Source organism: Chiloscyllium plagiosum, chromosome 19 (genome assembly GCF_004010195.1).
Source record: "Chiloscyllium plagiosum isolate BGI_BamShark_2017 chromosome 19, ASM401019v2, whole genome shotgun sequence".
NCBI classification, from domain to species: domain Eukaryota; kingdom Metazoa; phylum Chordata; class Chondrichthyes; order Orectolobiformes; family Hemiscylliidae; genus Chiloscyllium; species Chiloscyllium plagiosum.
The window spans coordinates 62926103-62948491 of NC_057728.1; the positions used below are offsets into that span (position 1 = coordinate 62926103).

A 22389-nucleotide genomic window follows, 5' to 3' on the forward strand; every position below is an offset into this window, starting at 1 on the left:
TGGCAGAGTGAGGCAGCAGTGCTAACCACTGTGCCATCCATGCTGTTGGTGTCACTCAGCATCACAAATCAGCCATTCAGATAACCTTCCTCTATGCAACAATTTTGGTCTTTTTTGTCTCTAGCATTTCTGTTGACTGAGAAGATCATATCAATTGTGGTTCTTCCAGTCTTAAGCCAAACTGGAATTCAGAATAGATCCATTCATCCAGGATCTGTAGTCACATTAGGATGGTTTGGGGAAATACTTTCACTAGATTAGAGTGGTGCTGGAAAAGCACAACAGTTCGGGCAGCATCCGAGGAGCAGTAAAATCGACGCTTCGGGCAAAGCCCTACATCAGGAATACAGGCAGAGAGCCTGATGAAGGGCTTTTGCCCGAAACGTCGATTTTCCTGCTCCTCGGATGCTGCCTGAACTGCTGTGCTTTTCCAGCACCACTCTAATCTCGACTCTGGTTTCCAGCATCTGCAGTCATTGTTTTTACCAAAATACTTTTACTGCAATGCTTAGCAGGCAGATACCAGGGTAGTGCTGCAATCATTGTTGCTTTTGTTCTTGTTCTCATCACAATATTTGTGTGATAAATATTCCGGTGTGTCAACCTCAACCTCAGACAGAGAAACGTTCATGCAGCTGCTGCAGGAAAGCTGGTTGGCTATGCTTGATGAGCTCAGGCAGTATAACATCAGTATAACATCAGTGACTGCATGGCAAACAAGTCAATCATTTTGTCAAGCTCCTACACTGTGGATTAAAGGCAGGTAGGCTTTCTATGTTGTCCAGAGCTATATGAGTGAGTGTTCTCCCTTGGGTACAACAAATCTCTCCAACTATTAACTAGGGAGTAGCGGTATAAGAGTAGGGAAGTCTTACTGCAACTATACAAGGTGCTTGTGAGATCACATCTGGAATACTGTGAGCAGTTTTGTTTGCTCACTCATGGGACCAGCATGCTGACCAGTATTTATTGCCTATCCCTAGTTAGGCCATTTCACAGGCCAGTGGAGAGTCAACCACATTGCAGTGGCTCTGGAGTCACACATAGGCCAGACCATATAAGAATGGGAACTTCCGAAATGTCCACCTTTCCCCCAACCAAGGATTCCCAGCACCATTGTTGACAGGGTCCTCAGCAAGGTCTGACATGACTCCCACACTTTGGCCCTCACCCCCTCTCTTCCCTTCCACAACAGCGATAGGGTCCCCCTTGTCCTCACCAACTATACCAGCAGCATTCACATCAAGTGGATCATTAGCTGCCATTTCCACTGCCTCCAGTGAAATGCCACTACCAGACACATATTCCCCTCTTCTCCCTTGTCAGACTTCTGCAGTGTGAGATAATGTGTTATGAGATATTGTTATAGGTTATCTTTATTATCTCACTCACCAGCTTGCTCTATTCATAAATATCATGTTTCCTATTCATTCATATTATTTATTATAACAAGGTTTCATTCATTAATTCATGAAACCATAGTTCTATATATAGTATCCAAATTTAAAAACCCATTACTGCATTTCCACACCTCACCAGCCCTTGCTACAAGCTGTGTTTACCTCTGAATAAGTGCAGTTTACAGAACAATACATCCCCATCAAGTCTCCTATGAAACATTATAATATTAATCAGCCCTTACCAACCATCTCCTGAATAAATAAAGTACCTGTTAAATACCTTTTAACTGGGCCATTATCACTTTAAGCATTTCCTTGAAATTGCATGAATGAATGAAACTCATAACAGCAAAGAGTAAATAAATCTCACAACCCAGCAGCAGTGCTCAGTTTAATATCCTTTACTTTTTTCTTAAGTATGGGTCCAATTTTTAACTTATTTAAGCACAAAAGCTTTGCATTTTTACTAATATTTATTAACTTAAAAGGCAAAAGGACTAACACCTCCGAATTATGCAGCAGACTGGACAGATATCCCATCAGAAGTAGCAGCCAGCACTGAGCACATACAGTTAGAGTCAGAGATGTACAGCATGGAAACAGACCTTTCAGTCCAACCCGTCTATGCTGACCAAATATCCCAACTCAATCTAGTCCCACCTGCCAGCACCCGGCCCATATCCCTCCAAACCTTCCTATTCATATACCCATTCAAACGCCTTTTAAATATTGTAATTGTACCAGCCTTCTCCTCTGGCAGCTCATTCCATACACGTACCGCCCTCTGTGTGAAAAGGTTGACCCTAAGGTCTTTTTTATATCTTTCCCCTCTCACCCTAAACCTATGCCCTCTAGTTCTGAACTCCCCCATTCCAGGGAAAATACTTTGTCTATTTATCCTATCCATGCCCCTCATGATTTTGTAAACCTCTACAAAGTCACCCCCCCAGCCTCCGACCCTCCAGGGTAAACAGCCCCAGCCTGTTCAGCCTCTCCCTATAGTTCAAATCCTCCAACCCTGGCAACATCCTTGTAAACCTTTTCTGAACCCTTTCAAGTTTCACAACATCTTTCCAATAGGAAGGAGACCAGAATTGCATGCAATATTCCAACAGCAGCTTAATCAATGTTCTGTATAGCTGCAACATGACCTCCCAACTCCTGTACTCAGGTAAAGGAAAGCATACCAAACGCCTTCTTCGCATAGAACAATACAGCACACAACAGGCCCTTCGGCCCTTGATGTTGCGCTGACCTGTGAACTAATCTAAGCCCATCACCCTACACTATCCCATCATCATCCATATGCTGATCCAACGACTGTTTAAATGCTCCTACTGTGGCTGAGTTAACTACACTGGCAGGCAGGACATTCCATGCCCTTACGATTCTCTGACTAAAGAATCTGCCTCTGACATCTGTCTTAAAGCTATCACCCTCACTTTGCAGCTATGTCCCTCGTACAAACAGATGTCATCATCCTTGGAAAAAGACTCTCACTGTCCACCCTATCTAATCCTTTCATCATCTTGTATGTCTCTATTAAATCGCCTCTTAACCTTCTTCTCTTCAGTGAGAACAGACCCACGTCCGTCAGCCTTTCTTGATAGCATCTTTCTTCACAACATCCTTCCGATAGGAAGGAGACCAGAATTGCATGCAATATTCCAACAGCGGCTTAATCAATGTTCTGTATAGCTGCAACATGACCTCCCAACTCCTGTACTCAGGTAAAGGAAAGCATAACAAACGCCTTCTTCAGACCAGGCAACATCCTGGTAAATCTCCTCTTCACTATTTCCAATGCTTCCACATCTCTTCCTGTAATGGGGCGACCAGAAATGCATACAATATTCGAAGCAAGGCCGAACTAGCATTTTGTACATTTGCAGTTTGACATCATGTCTCTGGAACTCAATCCCTCTAACAATAACACCTAACACACCGTATGTCTTCTTAAGAGCACTAGCTCTTCTTCAGGGCACTGGGTGGCAACTTTCAGGGATCTATGTACATGAACTCCAAGTTCTCTCTGCACAGAAAGCCAGTTTCTAATGCACACTGCTAAATCACCTTCAATCCCATGCCTCCGCATTTTCTCCTGTAACCTACCATGTGGAACCTTATCAAAGGTTTTACAGAAGTCCATGCACACCACGTCAACTGCCCTACTCTCATCCACATGCTTGGTCATCTTCTCAAAAACCTCAATGAGGTTTGTGAGACATGACCTGCCCTTGACGAATCAATGTTGACTATTTCCAATTAAATTGTTACCTGATGGATGAGGCACGGTGGCACAATGGTTAGCACTGCCGCCTCACAGTGCCAGAGACTCGGGTTCAATTCCCGCCTCAGGCGACTGAGACTGACTGTGTGGTCTTATGGTCTTATGTGTGGAGTTTGCATGTTCTTCCCGTTCTGTGGGGGGGTGCTCCGGTTTCCTCCCACAGTCCAAAAATGTGCAGGTTAGGTGAATTGGCCATGCTAAATTGCCCGTAGTGTTAGGTGAAGGGGAAAATGTTGGGGAATGAATCTGGGTGGGTTGCGGGTCGGTGAAGACCTGTTGGGCCAAGTGGCCTGTTTCCACACTGTAAGTAATAATCTTTTTCCTAAAACAACATTTGCAATCCTCCAGTCCTCTAGTACTAAACCTGTAGTCAATGATGACTCAAAGGTCAAGGCGAAAGGCTTGGCATCTCCTTCCTAGCTTCCCAGAGAATCCTCGGATAAATCCCATCCGGCCCAGAGGACTTAACTACTTTCATACCTTCTTGAATTGATAATACCTCCTCCATACTAACCTATAACCTTTCAAGTGTAATAGCCCGTACCTTAGTCTTCTCCTCTACAATATTCTCCTTTTCCTGAGTGAAAACAGATGAGAAATATTTGTTTAGCACCTCTTCAAACTCTACAGGGTCTTCACTTCTGTCTTTGACTTGCCCTATTCCAACCTCGTCATCCTTTTTTTTTAGATTAGATTACTTACAGTGTGGAAACAGGCACTTCAGCCCAACAAGTCCACACCGACCCGCCAAAGCGCAACCCACCCGGAGGAAACCCACGCAGACACGGGGAGAATGTGCAAACTCCACACAGTCAGTAGCCTAAGGTGGGAAATGAACCCGGGTCTCTGGCGCTGTGAGGCAGCAGTGCCAACCACTGTGCCACCGTGCCGCTCATCTTTATTCCTCACATATTTATAGAAAGCTTTAGGGTTCTCCTTTAATCTACCTGCTAAAGACTGCTCATGTCCCCTCCTTGCTCTTCTTAACTCTCTCTTTAAATCCTTCCTAGCTACTCTAACTCTGCATTGCCCCATCTGAACCATCTCACCTCAACGTTACATAAGCCTTCTTCTTCCGCTTAACACGAGATACAATTTCTTCAATAAACCACAGTTCCCTCATATTATCACTTCCTCCTTGCCTGACAGGGCCACACCTATCAAAGACACGCAATATCTGTTCCTTAAACCAGATCCACATTTTGTTTGTCCCCATCCCCTGCATTTTGCTGCCATTCTTTGCCTCCTAAGTCTTGCCTAATCACATTATAATTGCTCTTCTCCCATCTATAACTCTTGCACTGTAGCATGTACCTATCTGTTTCTATCACTAAACTAAATGTAACCGAATTATCGTCACTCTCTCCAAAGTGCTCACCTATCACTAAATCAAACACCTGGCCTGGTTCATTACCAAGTACCAGATCCAGTGTGGCCTCCCCTCTTGTTGGCCCTTCGACATACTGTGTCAGGAAATCCTCCTGTACATATTGGATAAAAACTGATCCATCCGACGTAATAGAGCTATACCATTTCCAGTCAATGTTGGGGAAGTTATAGTCTCCTATAATGACCACCCTGTTCCTTTCACACCTGCCCAGAATTGATTTGTCCATCCTCTCCTCCATATTCCTGGAACTTTGCGGAGGCCTAGAAAAACTCCCAGCAGTGTGGCCTCTCCTCTGCTGTTTCTAAACTCAGCCCATACCACATCAGTAGATGAGACCTTGTCAATGTTCTTTCGGCTACTGTTATACTGTCCATGACTAACAAAGCCACGCCTCCCCCTCTTTTACCATCTTCCCTGATCTTAATGAAAGATCTAAACACTGGAATCTGCAACATCCATTCCTGACCCTGCTCTATCCATGTCTCAGTAATGGCCACAACATCAAAGTCCCACAACATCAAAATCCATTCTGCAAGCTCACCTACCTTATTCCGGATACTCCTGGCATTGAACTAGATACACTTCAAACCAGCTTGCTGTCTGCCAGCACATTCCCATGACCGTGAAATCCTGTCTATGTCCTCCATACTCTCATCCTCCTATGCACTGCAACTACACCTCAGGTTCCCACGCCCCCCCCCCCCCCCACTCAGCTAGTTTAAATCCACCCGAATAGCATCAGCAAATTTTCCACCCAGGATATTAGTACTACTCTGGTTCAAGTGAAGACCATCCTGTTTGTAGAGGTCCCATCTTCCCCAGAACGAGGTCCAATTATCCATAAACCTGAAACACTCCCTACTGCACCATCCCTGCAGCCATGTGTTCAGCTGATATCTCTCCCTGTTCTTCACCTCACTATCACATGGCATGGGTAACAATCCAAAAATAACAACTCTGTTTGTTGTCGCTCTCAGCTTCCATCCTAACTCCCTGAAATCCTGCTTTACAGGAAAACACTCACTTATATAGCTGAGGGGGGAGAAGACCCTCCTTTCCCAGAAACCTCTGCCCTCCGAGGTGCTGACACTGCTGACGGTCAAGGTAAGCTTTTAAAGTTTTAAATCAATGACTCACCTTTCCCAATAAGCCCCTGGTCCAAGCTCGCACTTTTCCTGCTGCTGGCAACTGAAATGGAGGGCTCCGACGCTCGATGTAAGCTTTTAAAGTTTTAAGTCACCTTTCCCAACCTTACTAGTTTAAATCCTCCCGAGCAGCTCCAGCAAATCTCCCTGCCAGTATATTAGTCCCCTTCCAATTCAGATGCAATCTGTCTTTCTTGTACAGGTCACTTCTACCCCAGAAGTGATTCCAATGATGCACAAATGTGAACCCTTCTCCCCTGCACCAGCTCCTCAGCCACGCATTCTGTCCTCCTATTCCTATCCTCACAAGCTCGTAGCATTGGGACTAATCCAGATATTATTACCCTAAAGTACCTCCTTTTTAAATTCTTGCCTAACTTTCTATATTCTCCCTTCAGAATCTCATCTTTTTCCCTTACTATGTCATTAGTTCCAATGTGTGCAATAACCTCCTGCTGGTCCCTCTCCCCGTTGAGAACATTCTGCACCCTCTCTGAGACACCCTTGATCCTGGCACCAGGGAGGCAACACACCATTCTGATTTTTTGCTGCTGGCCGCAGAAATGTCTATCTTTGCCTGTGACTAGAGAGTCCCTGTCACAATCGATTGCTTGAAACTCAACATGCCCCTCATTACATTATCTAGTCTTTATACTAGAAACCTGGCTGTTTATGCTACATTCCCCTGAGAGTCCATCATCCCCTTCATTTTCCAAAACAGCGTGCTTGTTTGAAATGGGGATAGCCACAGAAGACTCCTTCACTAACTAACTACCCCTCCTATCTTTCCTGGAGTTAACACATCCACCTGACTGTATCTGCAGGTTTTCTCCCTTCCTACAACTGCATCCATCACACCCCCAGCTCTTGTAAATTCCTCTAATTGCCTCTAACTGCCACTCCAGCTGATCCATTTGATTTATAGGATTCACAACAAAAGACACTTCCTGCTGACATAATCATCAGTAACATGGAAACTCTCCTCAAACTCCTATATCTGACAGGAAGAGCATATCAAGAGCATATAACTGTACTAAAGGCGATTTTTGCTCCTTCACAATCTACAGACCCAGAAATTAGCACCGTCTTTTTGCTGTAACAAACAGTGCTTCAGGCTAACTTAGTACTTATGGTTTATATTTTTTTAATTTAATCAAGAGACAGATCTCTCTAAAACATATAATCAAAAAATAACTCAATCTACTCACTACTGTAGACTTACAGCAAGGTTATACTTAAAAACTATGCATTAATCTGTTCCTGTGCTGAGAGCTCTCCCACATAAGTTCCTCCAAGCTCAGCTGCGAATTTCGCTATTTGTTCATTTTTCCTAGATGTTCTCCAATGTCCAGAGATACATGAACTCAAATAGCAATGGCAGTAACTGTGGATATTCACTGCTGTGTCAGTTAGTAGTGTAGGTTTCATTCTCTCTCTCCGTCACTGACCTGCATTTGTTTGTCTTCCTCCTTTTAAAAGTGCCGTTTGTTTTGATCTTTTCCCCAAAGATACAAAATAATGCAACAGCATATAAAACAGTAATTGCTGGTCCTGGAATTCAAGGAAATTACCTACAACATCTAAAATACCTCAAAAAAGGAGCAGCTCCTACAGCCACAATTTTTCCAATCCTCCATCTTGGATTACCCAGATTTCTTTTTGTGAAGTGTGGTGGCCAAACTGTAAAAGTCTGTAAGCTTGGATAAGGATTGTATGATTCTCTTCAAGAGGTCTCAGTAGAATCAAAAGGGGGGAACTGAGAGATATTGTGTTATGAGCTATCTTTATTAATTTACCTGGTATTCATAAATACCAGGTTCCCATTCATTCGTTCATAATCCTTTACTGACCTTTTATTTAAATTAACACAGTTTCATTCATTCATTCATAAAAATGCAGTTCTGTAGTATCCAAATTCAAAAACAACCCTTTCAAACCCATTACTGCATTTCTGCACCTTACCAGTCCTTGCTACAAGCAGGGTTCACCTCTGAATAAGTGCAGCATACACAACAATACCATCCCCATCAGCCATTACCAACCATCTCTTGGACCTGAATAGATTAGGTACCTGTTAAATACCTTTAAACTGGGCCATTATCACTTCAAGCATTTCCATGAAATTGCATGAATGAATAAAACTCATGTCGGCAAAAAATACATAAATCTCACAACCAAGCTGCAGTAATCAGTTTAATATGCTTTATTCTTTTATTAAGTATAGGTAAACATTTTAACTTAGTTAGAGCATATTTTAATAATATTTTTACTTATTAGCACTTTTAATAATATTTACTAACTTAAAAGACAAAAGAACTATCACCTCCTAATTATGCAAACAGACTAGACAGATGCCCCCCCGGCAGAAGTAGCAGCCAGCACATAGCACATAGAGTCATAGAGTCATAGAGATGTACAGCACAGAAATAAACCTTTCGGTCCAACCCGTCCATTTCTACCAGATATCCCAACCCAATCTCGTCCCACCTGCCAATACCCAGTCCATATCCCTCCAAACCCCTCCTATTCATATACCCGTCCAAATGCCTTATAAATGTTGCAATTGTACCAGCCTCCACCACTTCCTCTGGCAGCTGATTCATACACATAGTATCCTCTGCGTGAAAATGTTGCCCCTTAGGTCTCTTTTATATCTTTCCCCTCTCACCCTAAATCTATGCCCTCTAGTTCTGGACTCCCCAACCCCAGGGAAAAGACTTTGCATATTTAGGCAAAAGTGAGGATGCAGATTCTGGAAATCAGTATCTAGATTAGAGTGCTGCTGGAAAAGCACAGCAGGTCAGGCAGCATCCGAGGAGTAGGAAAATCGACATTTCGGGCAAAAGCCCTTCATCAGGACTCATTTGTCTATTTATCCTATCCATGCCCCTCATGATTTAGTAAACCTCGATAAGGCCATCCTTCAGCCTCCAATGCTCCAGGAAAAACAGCCCCAGACTGTTCAGCCTCTCCCTATAGTCCAAGTCCTCCAACCCTGGCAACATCCTTGTAAATCTTTTCTGAACCCTTTCAGGTTTCACAACATCTTTCCGATAGGAAGGAGACCAGAATTGCACACAATATTCCAACAGTGGCCTGTACAGCTGCAACATGACCTCCCAACTCCCAATGTCCTGTACTCAATACTCTGACCAATAAAGGAAAGCATATCAAACACCTTCTTCACTATCCTATCTACCTGCAACTCCACTTTCAAGGAGCTATGAACCTGCACTCCAAGGTCTCTTTGTTCAGCAACACTCTCTAGGACCTTACCATTAAGTGTATATGTACTGCTAAGATTTGCTTTCCCAAAATGCAGCACCTCGCATTTATCTGAATTAAACTCCATCTGCCACTTCTCGGCCCATTAGCCCATCTGATCAAGATCCTGTTGTAATCTGAGGTAACCTTCTTCGCTGTCCACTACACCTCCAATTTTGATGTCATCTGCAAACTTACCAACTAAACCTCTTACACTCGCATCCAAATCATTTATATAAATGACAAAAAGTAGAGGACCCAGCACCGATCCTTGTGACACTCCACTGGTCACAGGTCTCCAGTCTGAAAAACAAAGGTCCATCACCACCCTCAGTCTTCTACCTTTGAGCCAGTTCTGTATCCAAATGGCTAGTTCCCCCTGTATTCCGTGAGATCTAACCTTGCTAATCAGTCTCCCATGGGGAACCTTGTCGAACGCCTTACAAAAGTCCATATAGATCAAATCTACCACTATGCCCTCATCAATTCTCTTTGTTACTTCGTCAAAAAACTCAATCAAGTTTGTGAGACATGATTTCCCACACACAAAGCCATGCCAATAATCCTAATCAGTCCTTGCCTTTCCAAATACATGTACATCCAGTCCCTCAAGATTCCCTCCAACAACTGGCCCACCACTGACGTCAGGCTCACTGGTCTATAGCTCCCTGGCTTGTCCTTACTACCCTTTCTAAAGAGTGGCACCATGTTTGCCAACCTCCAGTCTTCGGCACCTCACCTGTGACTATCGATGATACAAATATCTCAGCAAGATGTCCAGCAATTACTTCCCCAGCTTCCCACAGAGTTCTATGGTACACCTGATCAGGTCCTGGTGATTCATCCACCTTTATATATTTCAAGACATCCAGCACTTCCTCCTCTGTAATATAGTCATTTTGCAAGATGTCACCATCTATTTCCCTACAGTCTATATCTTCCATATCCTTTTCCACAGTAAATACTGATGCAAAATATGCGTTTAGTACCTCCCCCATTTTCTGCGGCTCCACACAAAGGCTGCCTTGCTGATCTTTGTGGGCCCCTATTCTCTCCCTAGTTACCCTTTTGTCCTTAATGTATTTGTAAAAACCATTTGGATTCTCCTTAATTCTATTTGCCAAAGCTATTTCATGTCCCCGTTTTGCCCTCCTGATTTCCTTCTTAAGTATACTCCTACTGCCTTAATACTCTTCTAAGGATTCACTCAATCTATCCTGTCCATACCTGACATATGCTTCCTTCTTTTTCTGAACCAAACCCTCAATTTCTTTAGTCATCCACCATTCTCTATATCTACGAGCCTTTCCTTTCACCCTAACAGGAATATACTTTCTCTGGATTATCTTTATCTCATTTCTGAAGGCTCCCAATTTTCCAGCTGTCCCTTTACCTGTGAACATCTGTCCCCAATCAGCTTTTGAAAGTTCTTGCCTAATACTGTCAAATCTGTCTTTTTCCAATTTAGAACTTCAACTTTTAGATCTGGTCTATCCTTTTCCATCACTATTTTAAATCTAATGGAATTATGGTTGCTGGCCCCAAAGTGCTCCCCCACTGACACCTCAGTCACCTGCCCTGCCTTATTTCCCAAGAGTAAGTCAAGTTTTGCACCTTCTCTCGTAGGTACATCCACATACTGAATCAGAAAATTTTCTTGTACACACTTAACGACTTCCTCTCCATCTAAACCCTTAACACTATGGCAGTCTATGTTTGGAAAGTTAAAATCCCCTACCATAACCACCCTATTATTCTTACAGATAGATGAGATCTCCTTACAAGTTTGTTTCTCAATTTCCCTCTGACTATTAGGGGGTCTATAATACAATCCCAATAAGGTGAGCTTCCCTTTCTTATTTCTCAGTTGCACCCAAATAACTTCCCTGGATGTATTTCAAGGAATATCCTCCCTCAGCACGACTGTAATGCTGTCCCTTATCAAAAACGCCACTCCCCCCCCGCCTCCCTTTCTATCCTTTCTGTAACATTTGTATCCTAGAACGTTAAGCTACCAGTCCTGCCCATCCCTGAGCCATGTCTCTGCAATTGCTATGATATCCCAGTCCCATGTTCCTAACCATGCCCTGAGTTCATCTGCCTTCCCTGTTGGGCCCCTTGCATTGCAGTTTATGCACTAATAAAGGTGCATTAACAAGGTCGGACTCATAAATTAAACTGCATTGCAAATAAATGCAGTTTAATTTATTAGTCCTACCTTGTCCCTGCTTGCCCTGACTGACTCGCTTCTGTTCTCAACTGTACCAGTTTCAGACTCATCTCTTTCCTCACTATCTCTCTGGGTCCCAACCCCCCACCTTACTAGTTTAAATCCTCCCGAGCAGCTCTAGCAAATCTCCCTGCCAGTATATTAGTCCCCTTCCAAGTTAGGTGCAAACCATCCTTCTTGTACAGGTCACTTCTACCCCAAAAGAAATTCCAATGATCCAAAAATGTGAATCCTTCTCCCATACACCAGCTCCTCAGCCATGCATTCATCTGCTCTATCTTCCTATTCCTGTCCTTGTAGCACTGGGAGTAATCCAGGTATTACTACTCTTGAGGACCTCCTTTTTAAATTTCTGCCTCACTCTCTGTAATCTCCTTTCAGAATCTCAACCTTTTCCCTTCCTATGTCATTGGTTCCAATGTGAACAATGACGTCTTGCTGACCCCTCTCCCCTTTGAGAACATTCTGCACCTTGTCTGAGACATCCTTGATCCTGGCACCAGGAAAGCAACACACCATTCTGATTTTTTGCTGCTGGCCACAGAAATGTCCGTCTGTACCACGGACTGGAGAGTTCCCTAACACAATTGATCTCTTGGAACCCGATGTACCCACCGTTGCATTAGAGCCAGTCTCAATACCAGAAACTTAGCTGTTCTTGCTACGTTCCCCTGAGAATCCATCACCCCCTACATTTTCCAAAACAGCATACTTGTTTGAAATGGGTATAGCCACAGAAGGCTCCTGCACTAGCTGCCTACCTCTCTTATCTTTCCTGGCATTACCCCATCTATGTGACTATATCTGAGACTTTCCCCCTTCCTATAACTGCCATCGATCACATACTGTTGCTGTTGCAAATTCCTCATTGCTTCTGGCTCTCCAACCAATCCATTTGATTTGATAAGATTCACAGCCAGCAGCATTTATTGCAGATATAATCAGCAGTAACCCTCAAACTTTCTTTAAACTCCACATCTGACATATCACTCTAGTAAAGGCCATTGTTTCTCCTTCACAATCTGCAGACCCAGAAAATAATGCCATCTTATTCCTCTACAAACACTGCCCCAGGTTAAATTAATAGTTATGCCTTATATTTTAAGTTTAATCAAGAGACATATTTCAAAAAACATATAATCAAGAAAGAACCCACTCTCCTCACTACTGCAGACTTTCTGTAGGTCACACTTAAAGACAATACAGCTTCTGTGCTGTGAACTTCACCCAAGCATTTCCTCCAAGATCTGTTGTGAATTTCATTATTTGTTAATTTTCCCAGACGCACTCCGATGTCCAGCGATACATGAATTCAAACAGCAAAGGCAGTATCTGCGCAGGTTCACTGCTATGTCAGTTTCTTTCTCTCTCTCTCTCCTGCACTGACCTCACCATGTGCTTCCTTTGTTTGTTCTTCTCCTTTTTAAAACTGCTGTTGTTTTGACTTTTTTTAACTTAAATGTGTAAGTTTTAACCCATTTCCTGTTCCCCAGGACTAAGCTCTTCAAACCTTTGTGTACTAGAGATAAAAAATGTAACACCATCGTAATGGAATTGTAATATTTGTAAGAACTGTGTATAAAGGGGCTCTTGTAAGAACTGCATTTCAGGATTCTATCGCTGCCTTGAACTTGTGTTGTGATTGCTGACTAAAAGAGGCTATTTTCGCCACTCACCTATTCTGCTTGTTATTTGAAAACGATCCCACAGCAGAGACCATTCCCTCCGGGTCCACTTTTCCTTCACTCCTAACATCCCCCACAGTCTCACAGCACTTTATCCTGCAACCACAGAAGGTGCAACACTTGTCTGTTCACTTCCGCCCTCCTCAGTACCCAAGAGCCCAAACAGACTTTCCAGGTGAAGGAGCACTTTGCCTGCATTTCACACAATCTAGTCTACTGCATTCGCTGTTCATAATCCAGTCCCCTCTACACTGGGGAAACAAAGCTGGGTGATTGCTTTGCAGAACATCAATGTTCTGTCCATGAAAGAGACCCTGACCTTCTATTTGCCTGCCACTTCAACACACCATCCTGTTCCTTGGCCAACACTTCTGTCTCAGATTTCCTGCAATGCTCCAGTGAAGCCCAGCACAAGCTATAGGAAGAGCACCTCATTTTCCACTTGAGGATCTTGCAGCCTTCTGGACTCAGTATCAAGTTGAATAACTTTAGGGCTTGAGCTCTCCCACATACTAGGCCTTATCACATAGAACGCCATTACAAATAACCCACTGATGCCACTAAAAATCCCTATTAATAGGTATTCAAACTCCTAGCTGGATTGTTATACACCCCTTTCTCTGTATAACTGTTCTCTCTCTTTGGGTTCCAACCCCACCTATTGGTTACTCCTTGTCCCCTCTCCCACTATATCTTAGAACATAGCACAGTACAGGCCCTTTGGACTTGACGTTGTGCCAACCTTTCATCCTATTCTAAAATCAATCTAACCACATTCCCTACATTATACTGTCATCCATGTCAAGATTAGAGTGGTGCTAGAAAAACACCTAAGGAGACCTAAGTTGCCTCTTAGGTCTCTTTTATATCTTTCCCCTCTCGCCCTAAACCTATGCCTCTAGTTCTGGACTCACCCACCCCAGGGAAAAGACTTTGTCTATTTATCCTATCCATGTCCCTCATGATTTTATAAACTTCAATAAGGTTACCCCTCAGCCTCTGACACTCCAGGGAAAACAGCCCCAGCCTATTCAACCTCTCCCTATAGCTCAAATCCTCCAACCCTGGCAACATCCTTGTAAACCTTTTCAGAACCCTTTCAAGTTTCACAATATCTTTCCGATAGGAAAGAGACCAGAATTGCACACAATATTCCAACAGTGGCCTAACCAATGTCCTCCACAGCTGCAACATGACTTCCCGACTCCTGTACTCAATTCTCTGACCAATAAAGGAAAGCATACCAAACGCCTTCTTCACTATCCTATCTACCTGCGACTCCACTTTCAAGGAGCGATGAACCTGCACTCCAAGGTCTCTTTGTTCAGCAACACTCCCTAGGAACTTACCATTCAGTGTATAAGTCCTGTTAAGATTTGCTTTTCCAAAATGCAGCACCTCGCATTAACCTAGATTAAACTCCATCTCAGCCCATTGGCCCATCTGACCAATGAAGTGAACGGAACTGAACACAATATTCCATGTGTGGTCTACCCAGGGCTTTATAGAAATGCAGCATTACCTCGCAGCTCTTAAACTCAATCCCCCTGCTGATGAAAGCCAACACAGCATATGCCTTCTTAACACGCCTATTAACTTGGGTAGCAACTTTGATAGATCGTGGACATGAACCCCAAGATCCTTCTGTTCCTCCACACTGCCAAGAATCTTGCCTTTACCCCTGTAATCAGCATTCAAATTCAATCTTCCAAAATAAATTACTTCACACTTTTCCAGGTTGTACAGTATCTGCTACTTCTCAGCCCAACTCTGCATCCTGTCAATGTCCCATTGCAATCTACAACAGCCCTCCACACTATCCACAACTCCACCAAACTTTGTGTCATTGGCAAACTTACTAACCCACTCTTCCACTTCCTCATCCAAGTCATTCATAAAAACCACAAAGAGCAGAGGTCCCAGAACCGATCCCTGTGGAACACCACTGGTCACCGAGCTCCAGACTGAATACTTTCCATTTACTACCACCCTGTCTTCTATGGGCCAGCCAATTTTGTAGTCAGACAGCCAAATTTCCCTGTATCCCCTGCCTCCTTACTTTCTGAATGAACATACCATGGGGAACCTTATCAAACACCTGGCTAAAATCCACGTACACCACATAGAGTCATAGAGATGTACAGCATGGAAACAGACCCTTCAGTCCAACCCATCCATGCCGACCCGATATCCCAACCCAATCTAGTCCCACCTGCCACTGGCCGGCCCATATCCCTCCAAACCCTTCCTATTCATATACCCATCCAAATGCCTCTTAAATGTTGCAATTGTACCAGCCTCCACCACATCCTCTGGCAGCTTATTCCATACACGTACCATCCTCTGCGTGAAAAGGTTGCCCGTTAGGTCTCTTTTATATCTTTCCCCTCTAACCCTAAACCTATGCTCTCTAGTTCTGGACTCCCCGATCCCAGGGAAAAGACTTTGTCTATTTATCCTATCCATGCCCCTCATAATTTTGTAAACCTCTATAAGGTCACCCCTCAGCCTCCAATGCTCCAGGGAAAACAGAGCTGAAAATGTGTTGCTGGAAAAGCACAGCAGGTCAGGCAGCATCCAGGGAACAGGAGAATCGACGTTTCTGGCATAAGCCCTTCTTCAGACTTATGCCCGAAACGTCGATTCTTCTGTTCCCTGGATGCTGCCTGACCTGCTGCGCTTTTCCAGCAACACATTTTCAGCTCTGATCTCCAGCATCTGCAGACCTCACTTTCTCCTCCAGGGAAAACAGCCCCAGCCTGTTCAACCTCTCCCGGTAGCTCAGATCTTCCAACCCTGGCAACATCCTAGTAAATCTTTTCTGAACCCTTTCATGTTTCACAACATCTTTCCAATAGGAAGGAGACCAGAATTGCACGCAATATTCCAACAGTGGCCTAACCAATGTCCTGTACAGCCGCAACATGACCTCCCAACTCCTGTACTCAATACTCTGACCAATAAAGGAAAGCATACCAAACGCCTTCTTCACTATCCTATCTACCTGCGACTCCACTTTCAAGGAGCTATGAACCTACACTCCAAGGTCTCTTTGTTCAGCAACACTCCCTAGGTCTTTATCATTAAGTGTATAAATCCTGCTAAGATTTGCTTTCCCAAAATGCAGCACCTCGCATTTATCTGAATTAAACTCCATCTGCCACTTCTCAGCCCATTGGCCCATCTGGTCCAGATCCTGTTGTAATCTGAGGTAACCCTCTTTGCTGTCCACTACACCTCCAATTTTGGTGTTATCTGCAAACTTACTAACTGTACCTCTTATGCTCGCATCCAAATCATTTGTGTAAATGACTATAAGTAGAGGGCCCAGCACCGATCCTTGTGGCACTCCACTGGTCACAGGCCTCCACTCTGAAAAACAACCCTCCACCACCACCCTCTATCTTCTACCTCTGCACCAGTTCTGTATCCAAATGGCTAGTTCTCCCTGTATTCCATGAGATCTAACCTTGCTAATCAGTCTCCCATGGGGAACCTTGTCGAACGCCTTACTGAAGTCCATATAGATTACCTCTACTGCTCTGCCCTCATCAATCTTCTTTGTTACTTCTTCAAAATCCACTGCTCTATCTTCATCAATGTGTTTTGTCATTTCCTCAAAGAATTCAATGAAGCTTGTGAAACATGACTTTCTCTAATCAAGCTAATCATAAATTTTGTCTCTCAGAATCCTCTCCAATAATTTGCCCAGCACCAACATAAGACTGACTGGTCTGTAATTCCCAGGGCTATCCATATTTCCTTTCTTGAACAAAGGAATAACATTTGTCACCCTCCAATCATCTGGAACTACTCCAGTGGAGAGTGAAGATGCAAAGATCATCACCAAAGACGCAGCAATCTCTTCTCACACTTCCCATCGAAACCTTGGGTATATCCTATCTGGTCCAGGGGACTGATCAATCCTCATGTTTTTCAAAATTTTCAACACATCCTCCTTCTTAACATCAACCTGTTCGAGCATGTCAACCTGTTTCACACTGTCCTTAGAAATGACAATGTCCCTTTCACTCATGAATACTAAAGCAAAGTATTCATTAAGGACCTCCTCTACCTCCTCCAACTCGAGGCACAAGTTCCCTTCACTATCCCTGATCAACCCTACCCTCATTCTGGCCATCCTCTTGTTCCTCATATAAGTGTAGAACGCCTTGGGGTTTTCCTTAATCCTACCCACCAAGGCTTTTTCATGCCCCCTTCTAGCTCTCCTAAGTCCATTTTTCAGTTCCTTCCTGGCTATCTTGTAAGCCTCTAAAGCCTGATCCTTGCCTCCTCAACCTTAAGTAACCTTCCTTCTTCCTCTTGATTAGATGTTCCACATCTCGTGATCCAAGATTCCTTCACCCTACTATCCTTTCTGTGCCTCAGTGGGACAAACCTATACAACACTCGCAGAAAGTGCTCCCAAAACAACCTCAGCATTTCCCTGAGAATATCTGCTCCCAATTTATGCTCCACAGTTCCTGCTAATAGCATTCTAATTCCCCCTTTCCATATAAAATATTTTTCCATACTATCTCCTCCTATCTCTCTCCATGACTATAGTAAAGGTCAGGGAGTTGTGATCACAGTCACAGTAATGGTCTCCGAACAAGAGATCTGACACCTGACCTCTTTCGTTGCCAAGCACCAAATCCAATATGGCCTCCCCTCTAGTCAGCCTATCTACATATTGAGTCAGGAATCCTTCCTGGACACACCTGTCAAAATCTGCTCCATTCAAACTACTTACACCAAGGAGATTACAATCAATATTAGGGAAGTTGAAGTCACTCATGACAACAATCCTGTTACTTTTGCACCTTTCCAAAATCTGCCTCCCAATCTACTCCTCTGTGTCTCTGTTGCTATTGAGTGGTCTATAGAAAACTCCCAAAAAAGTGACTGCTGCTTTCCTGTTTCTGATTTCCATCCATAATGATTCAGTCGACAAATCCTCCTCGATGACATCCCTTCCTGCAGCTGTGATACAATCCCTTATGAGCAATACCACTCCCTCAACTCTTTTACCTCCTTCCCTAATCCTTTTGAAACATCTAAATCCCAGGACATCCAACAACCATTCCTGCCCTTTTGAAATCCAAATATCCATAATGGCCACAACATCGTAGCTCCAAGTACTGATCAATGCACTAAGTTTATCACCCTTATTCCCAACACTTCTTGCTTTAAAATAGACACAATTCTACTCATCACACAGACCGTAACTTTGCCCTAACAACTGTCTATCCTTCCTCACAGACTCTCTGTACGCTGTATCTGCCTGTTCACCAGCTACCCCATCCTCTGATCCATAGTTCCCAAAGCTTGCCAAACTAGTTTAAACCATCCTGAAGAACTGTAGCAAACCTCCCACCCAGGATATTGATACCTCTCCAGTTCAGATGCAACCCGTCCTTCTTGTACAGGTCCCACCTACCCCAGAAGATATCCCAATGATCCACATACCTGAAGCCCTCCCTCCTACACCAGCTCTGCAGCCACATGTTCAGCTGCACTCACCCTCTGTTCCTAGCCTCATTAGCCCGTGGTACCAGTAGCAATCCTGAAATTACTACTCTGCTCATCCTGCCTTTTAGCTTCCAACCTAACTCCGTATATTCACTTTTCTGGTCCTCATCCCTTTCCCTACCAATGTTATTGGTACTGATGCATACCAAAACTTTTGGCTGCTCACCCTTCCCCTTAAGAATCCTGTGGACTCGATCCGAGACATCCCTCACCCTGCCACCTGGGAGACAACATATCATCTGGGAACCTCGTTCGCGATCACAGAATCTCCTGTCTGTTCCTCTAACCACTGAATCTCCTATCGCTATCTTTCTCCTATTATTCCCCCACCTCTCCTTCTGAACCACAGGGGCAGGCTCAGTGTCTTTCCCCTGGTTAGTCATTCCGCGACCCCCCCCTCCCCCACCACCACCAGCAGTATCCAGTATCTTCTGCATATAAACTGACATTTTCCTCACTACCATCAATTCTAAGGACGGATTATTCGATCTGAAATGTTAACTGTGATTTCGCTCCACAGAACCTGCCAGACATGCTGAGCTTTTCCAGCAATTTTTGTTTTTGTTTGTTGAGGATGGCAGATTTCCTTCCCCAAGGGACATTAGTGAGCCATATGGGTTTCATGGTCATCAGTAGATTCTTAATTACTGATTTTTTTTTTGTTAAATTCAAATTCCACCAACAGCAGTGGTGGGACTCGAACCTGGGTCACCAGAACATTGGCTGACGTTCTGGATTAATAGTGTAGCAATAATACCACTCGGCAATCACCTCCCCTTATTTAATTGAAGATATTATTTTATTGGAGGCAGTTCAGAGAAGGCTTACTAGGACAATCCTGCTATGGAAGGATTGCCTTATGAACAAAGTTTAAACAGGTTGGATTTCTACACATTGGAGTTTAAAAGAATGAGAGGTGACCTCAATGAAACAAATATGATTCTTAAGGGGCTTGACAGGGTAAATGCAGAGAGGATGTTTCTCTTCATGAGACTAGAAGGCATAGTCTCAGAATTGAGGGGTACCAATTTAAGACTCACATGAGGATGAATTTCTTCTCTCAAAAGGTTGTAAGTCTTTGGAAGTCCTTAACACAGAAAGTTGTGGGGGCAGAATCCTTGTGTGTAGTTAACGCAGAGACACAAAGATTCTTGATCAGTTAGAGAATCAAGGGTTACAGGGAAAAGGCAGGAATGATGGTGTGTCAGCCATGATCCTATTGAATGGCAGAGAAGATTTGAGGAGCTAAATAGCCTACTCCTTTTCTTATCTCTTATGGTCTTACTTATTGTGCATCATGGCTCCCACCATTGTTTTCAATGGAACCCGACATATGTTGCTATTTTCCTTTGTGCTGAAGATACATTGCATATTTTGGCAAGGTTATTTTTAATAGTCATTGGAACACCATCTATCAGTTTTTTTGAATTTATAAGGATAGCTTTCAAATCAAGTAAGAAAAAAGAACCTAACTTCCACAACTATCGCTATTCTTCATATCTGCCTTAACCCCTCGTATATTGCTCTCTACCTCCATCTCACCTTGGCTGGTGCCTGTTTTTAACTAACGTGGTTTTGCATTAAAAAAGCTCTTTTTTAAACAACAGTTCAATGTACAATGTGCTGTTAAGCACTGGTTTGATAAGGTGCAAACTACCACAATTGTACATTGAAACCCTTTGTCTATTGTGTGATCACAAAAAGCCGTTATGCAATATCCAGTGAAAGAATCCTCTGTGAAAGCAAATGCAAATTCATCTCAAGAATCAAAAGCAATGCTTACTGATGTTTTCTTTTTCAAAGTATTCTATTATTAAAGTCGCCATAGTCTTAACAGACCATAGGGCTGCTGTCTCAGTACAGAAAGATGGTGGTTTAACCTATAACTTGCGACTTAACACCTGATCAGTTACAGTCTACATAGAATTGGGCCTACTGTGATAACTCATGTCTGGAAGGTTTCATAAATGGTTACTTTTTCCCAGTGGCATGTCCGAAAGGGGATTAATATTTGCCTGACCAAATAATCATTTAAACAATCATTCCCACAAATATCCTGGATTATTTCCTTTATTTTTCTAAATTTAATCTGGTGTCTTTTATGGTTTGTTTTTTAATAGGTTGGCATTATTATTAGCTACATCTAGAAATAATCTAAAATAGGTTCAGTTCCGTTCATATTTTTATGTTTCTCAAGGGAAATGTGTATTGTATTAATGAGGACTGTACTTTGCTACAATGTACAATTATACAATTACCACATAAAATAGAATTTATCAAGGGCATTTGTTCATACTACTTTGCGATAGCCTGATCCAGTCATAATATTAGGGGCTAATTTACTTTAAATCAAACATTCATCTAAATCAACTTATTTTGGCAAATGTATTTTTGTTTTAATTAAGATTTAAACCACTGGTTTTGATGGCCTGTGTGCTTACCTTGCATGTTCAAACTCCTGCATTTTCTGCTGTCCTGATTCATGTTCTGGCTTTTTTACAAAGCTTTCCTTTTTCTCTTCTGATGTCTGTGTTGTGGGCTGTATCAGACTGGTGCATTTGTAGCAGTCAGAGTGTGGTCATGCAGCTTTCCTGCCATTGGCCTCTTGGTTCATCCAGGATTTTGTTGAATAAAAGCACAATCTCTGGGCTGAGTCATTTGTTTTAATCAAGCACTTAGTCTTCGCTGCTCCTTTCATCTTCCACAAATTTGACATTTAGATTATATTTCAAGAGCTTTTTTTCACTCCAGCAGTTGAAAATTTGGCAGGTTTATAAAACCACATTGTACATCCTTAGTTTAAATTGTTATTTATAGAAATTCCCCAAGCATATGAGGGATATGTTATTTCTGTACAGCATAAGTAAGCATCTTTGCAAAAGGAGGGGCAGCTGCTCTTCCAGCTAATCAGTTAAAGCTGTATTGTCACAAAGTAATTATATTTGCATTTACAACACTACTAGTATAATCCTGTGCTGAGCTAGAAAAATATTTTAAAAACCTTTCATCTCTAATAAGGCTTTTTGTATAGGTGGTCTCTTTACATCTTGCAAAGATTTATTGATGCTATCCTGCAAAATAAAAATTGCTCCAAAACTGCAAGGCAGAGACAAAATAAAAGGAAGCCATTCAAGCTCCCATGTCTGTGTTCCTCTTTTCAATTGAATCTGCTAGCACTATGAAGGGTTACACCCAAAAACGTCAAATTCTCCATCTCCTGCCTGGTTTGCTGTGTTTTTCCAGCCTCCTGCTTGTCTACCTACACACTATCTTTCCAGACAATCAGTGCATAAAACCAACAAGATTTGACCTCATCCTTATCAATCTGCAAGCTGCAAATGCAACTGTCCATGACAGTATCGGTGTAACTGTGACCACCGCACAGTCCTTGCACAGCCAAAGTCCCTCCTTCACATTGAGCATACCCTGCATCATGTCACATGGCACTATCAC

At 43.0% G+C, this 22389-nt stretch overlaps 1 protein-coding gene across 1 annotated transcript in view; it reads right to left on the reverse strand.

Annotated features, from left to right (window-relative positions):
• tmem117 (transmembrane protein 117) overlaps window positions 1-21401 on the reverse strand; it is a 433777-nt gene extending 412376 nt beyond the window's left edge. Inside the window, exon 1 of the mRNA XM_043708697.1 lies at window positions 21378-21401. Coding sequence (XP_043564632.1) covers window positions 21378-21384 — 7 coding nt within the window. The 5' untranslated portion in view covers window positions 21385-21401. The remainder of the gene's footprint in view (window positions 1-21377) is intronic.
• Window positions 21402-22389: the final 988 nt, after the last annotated feature.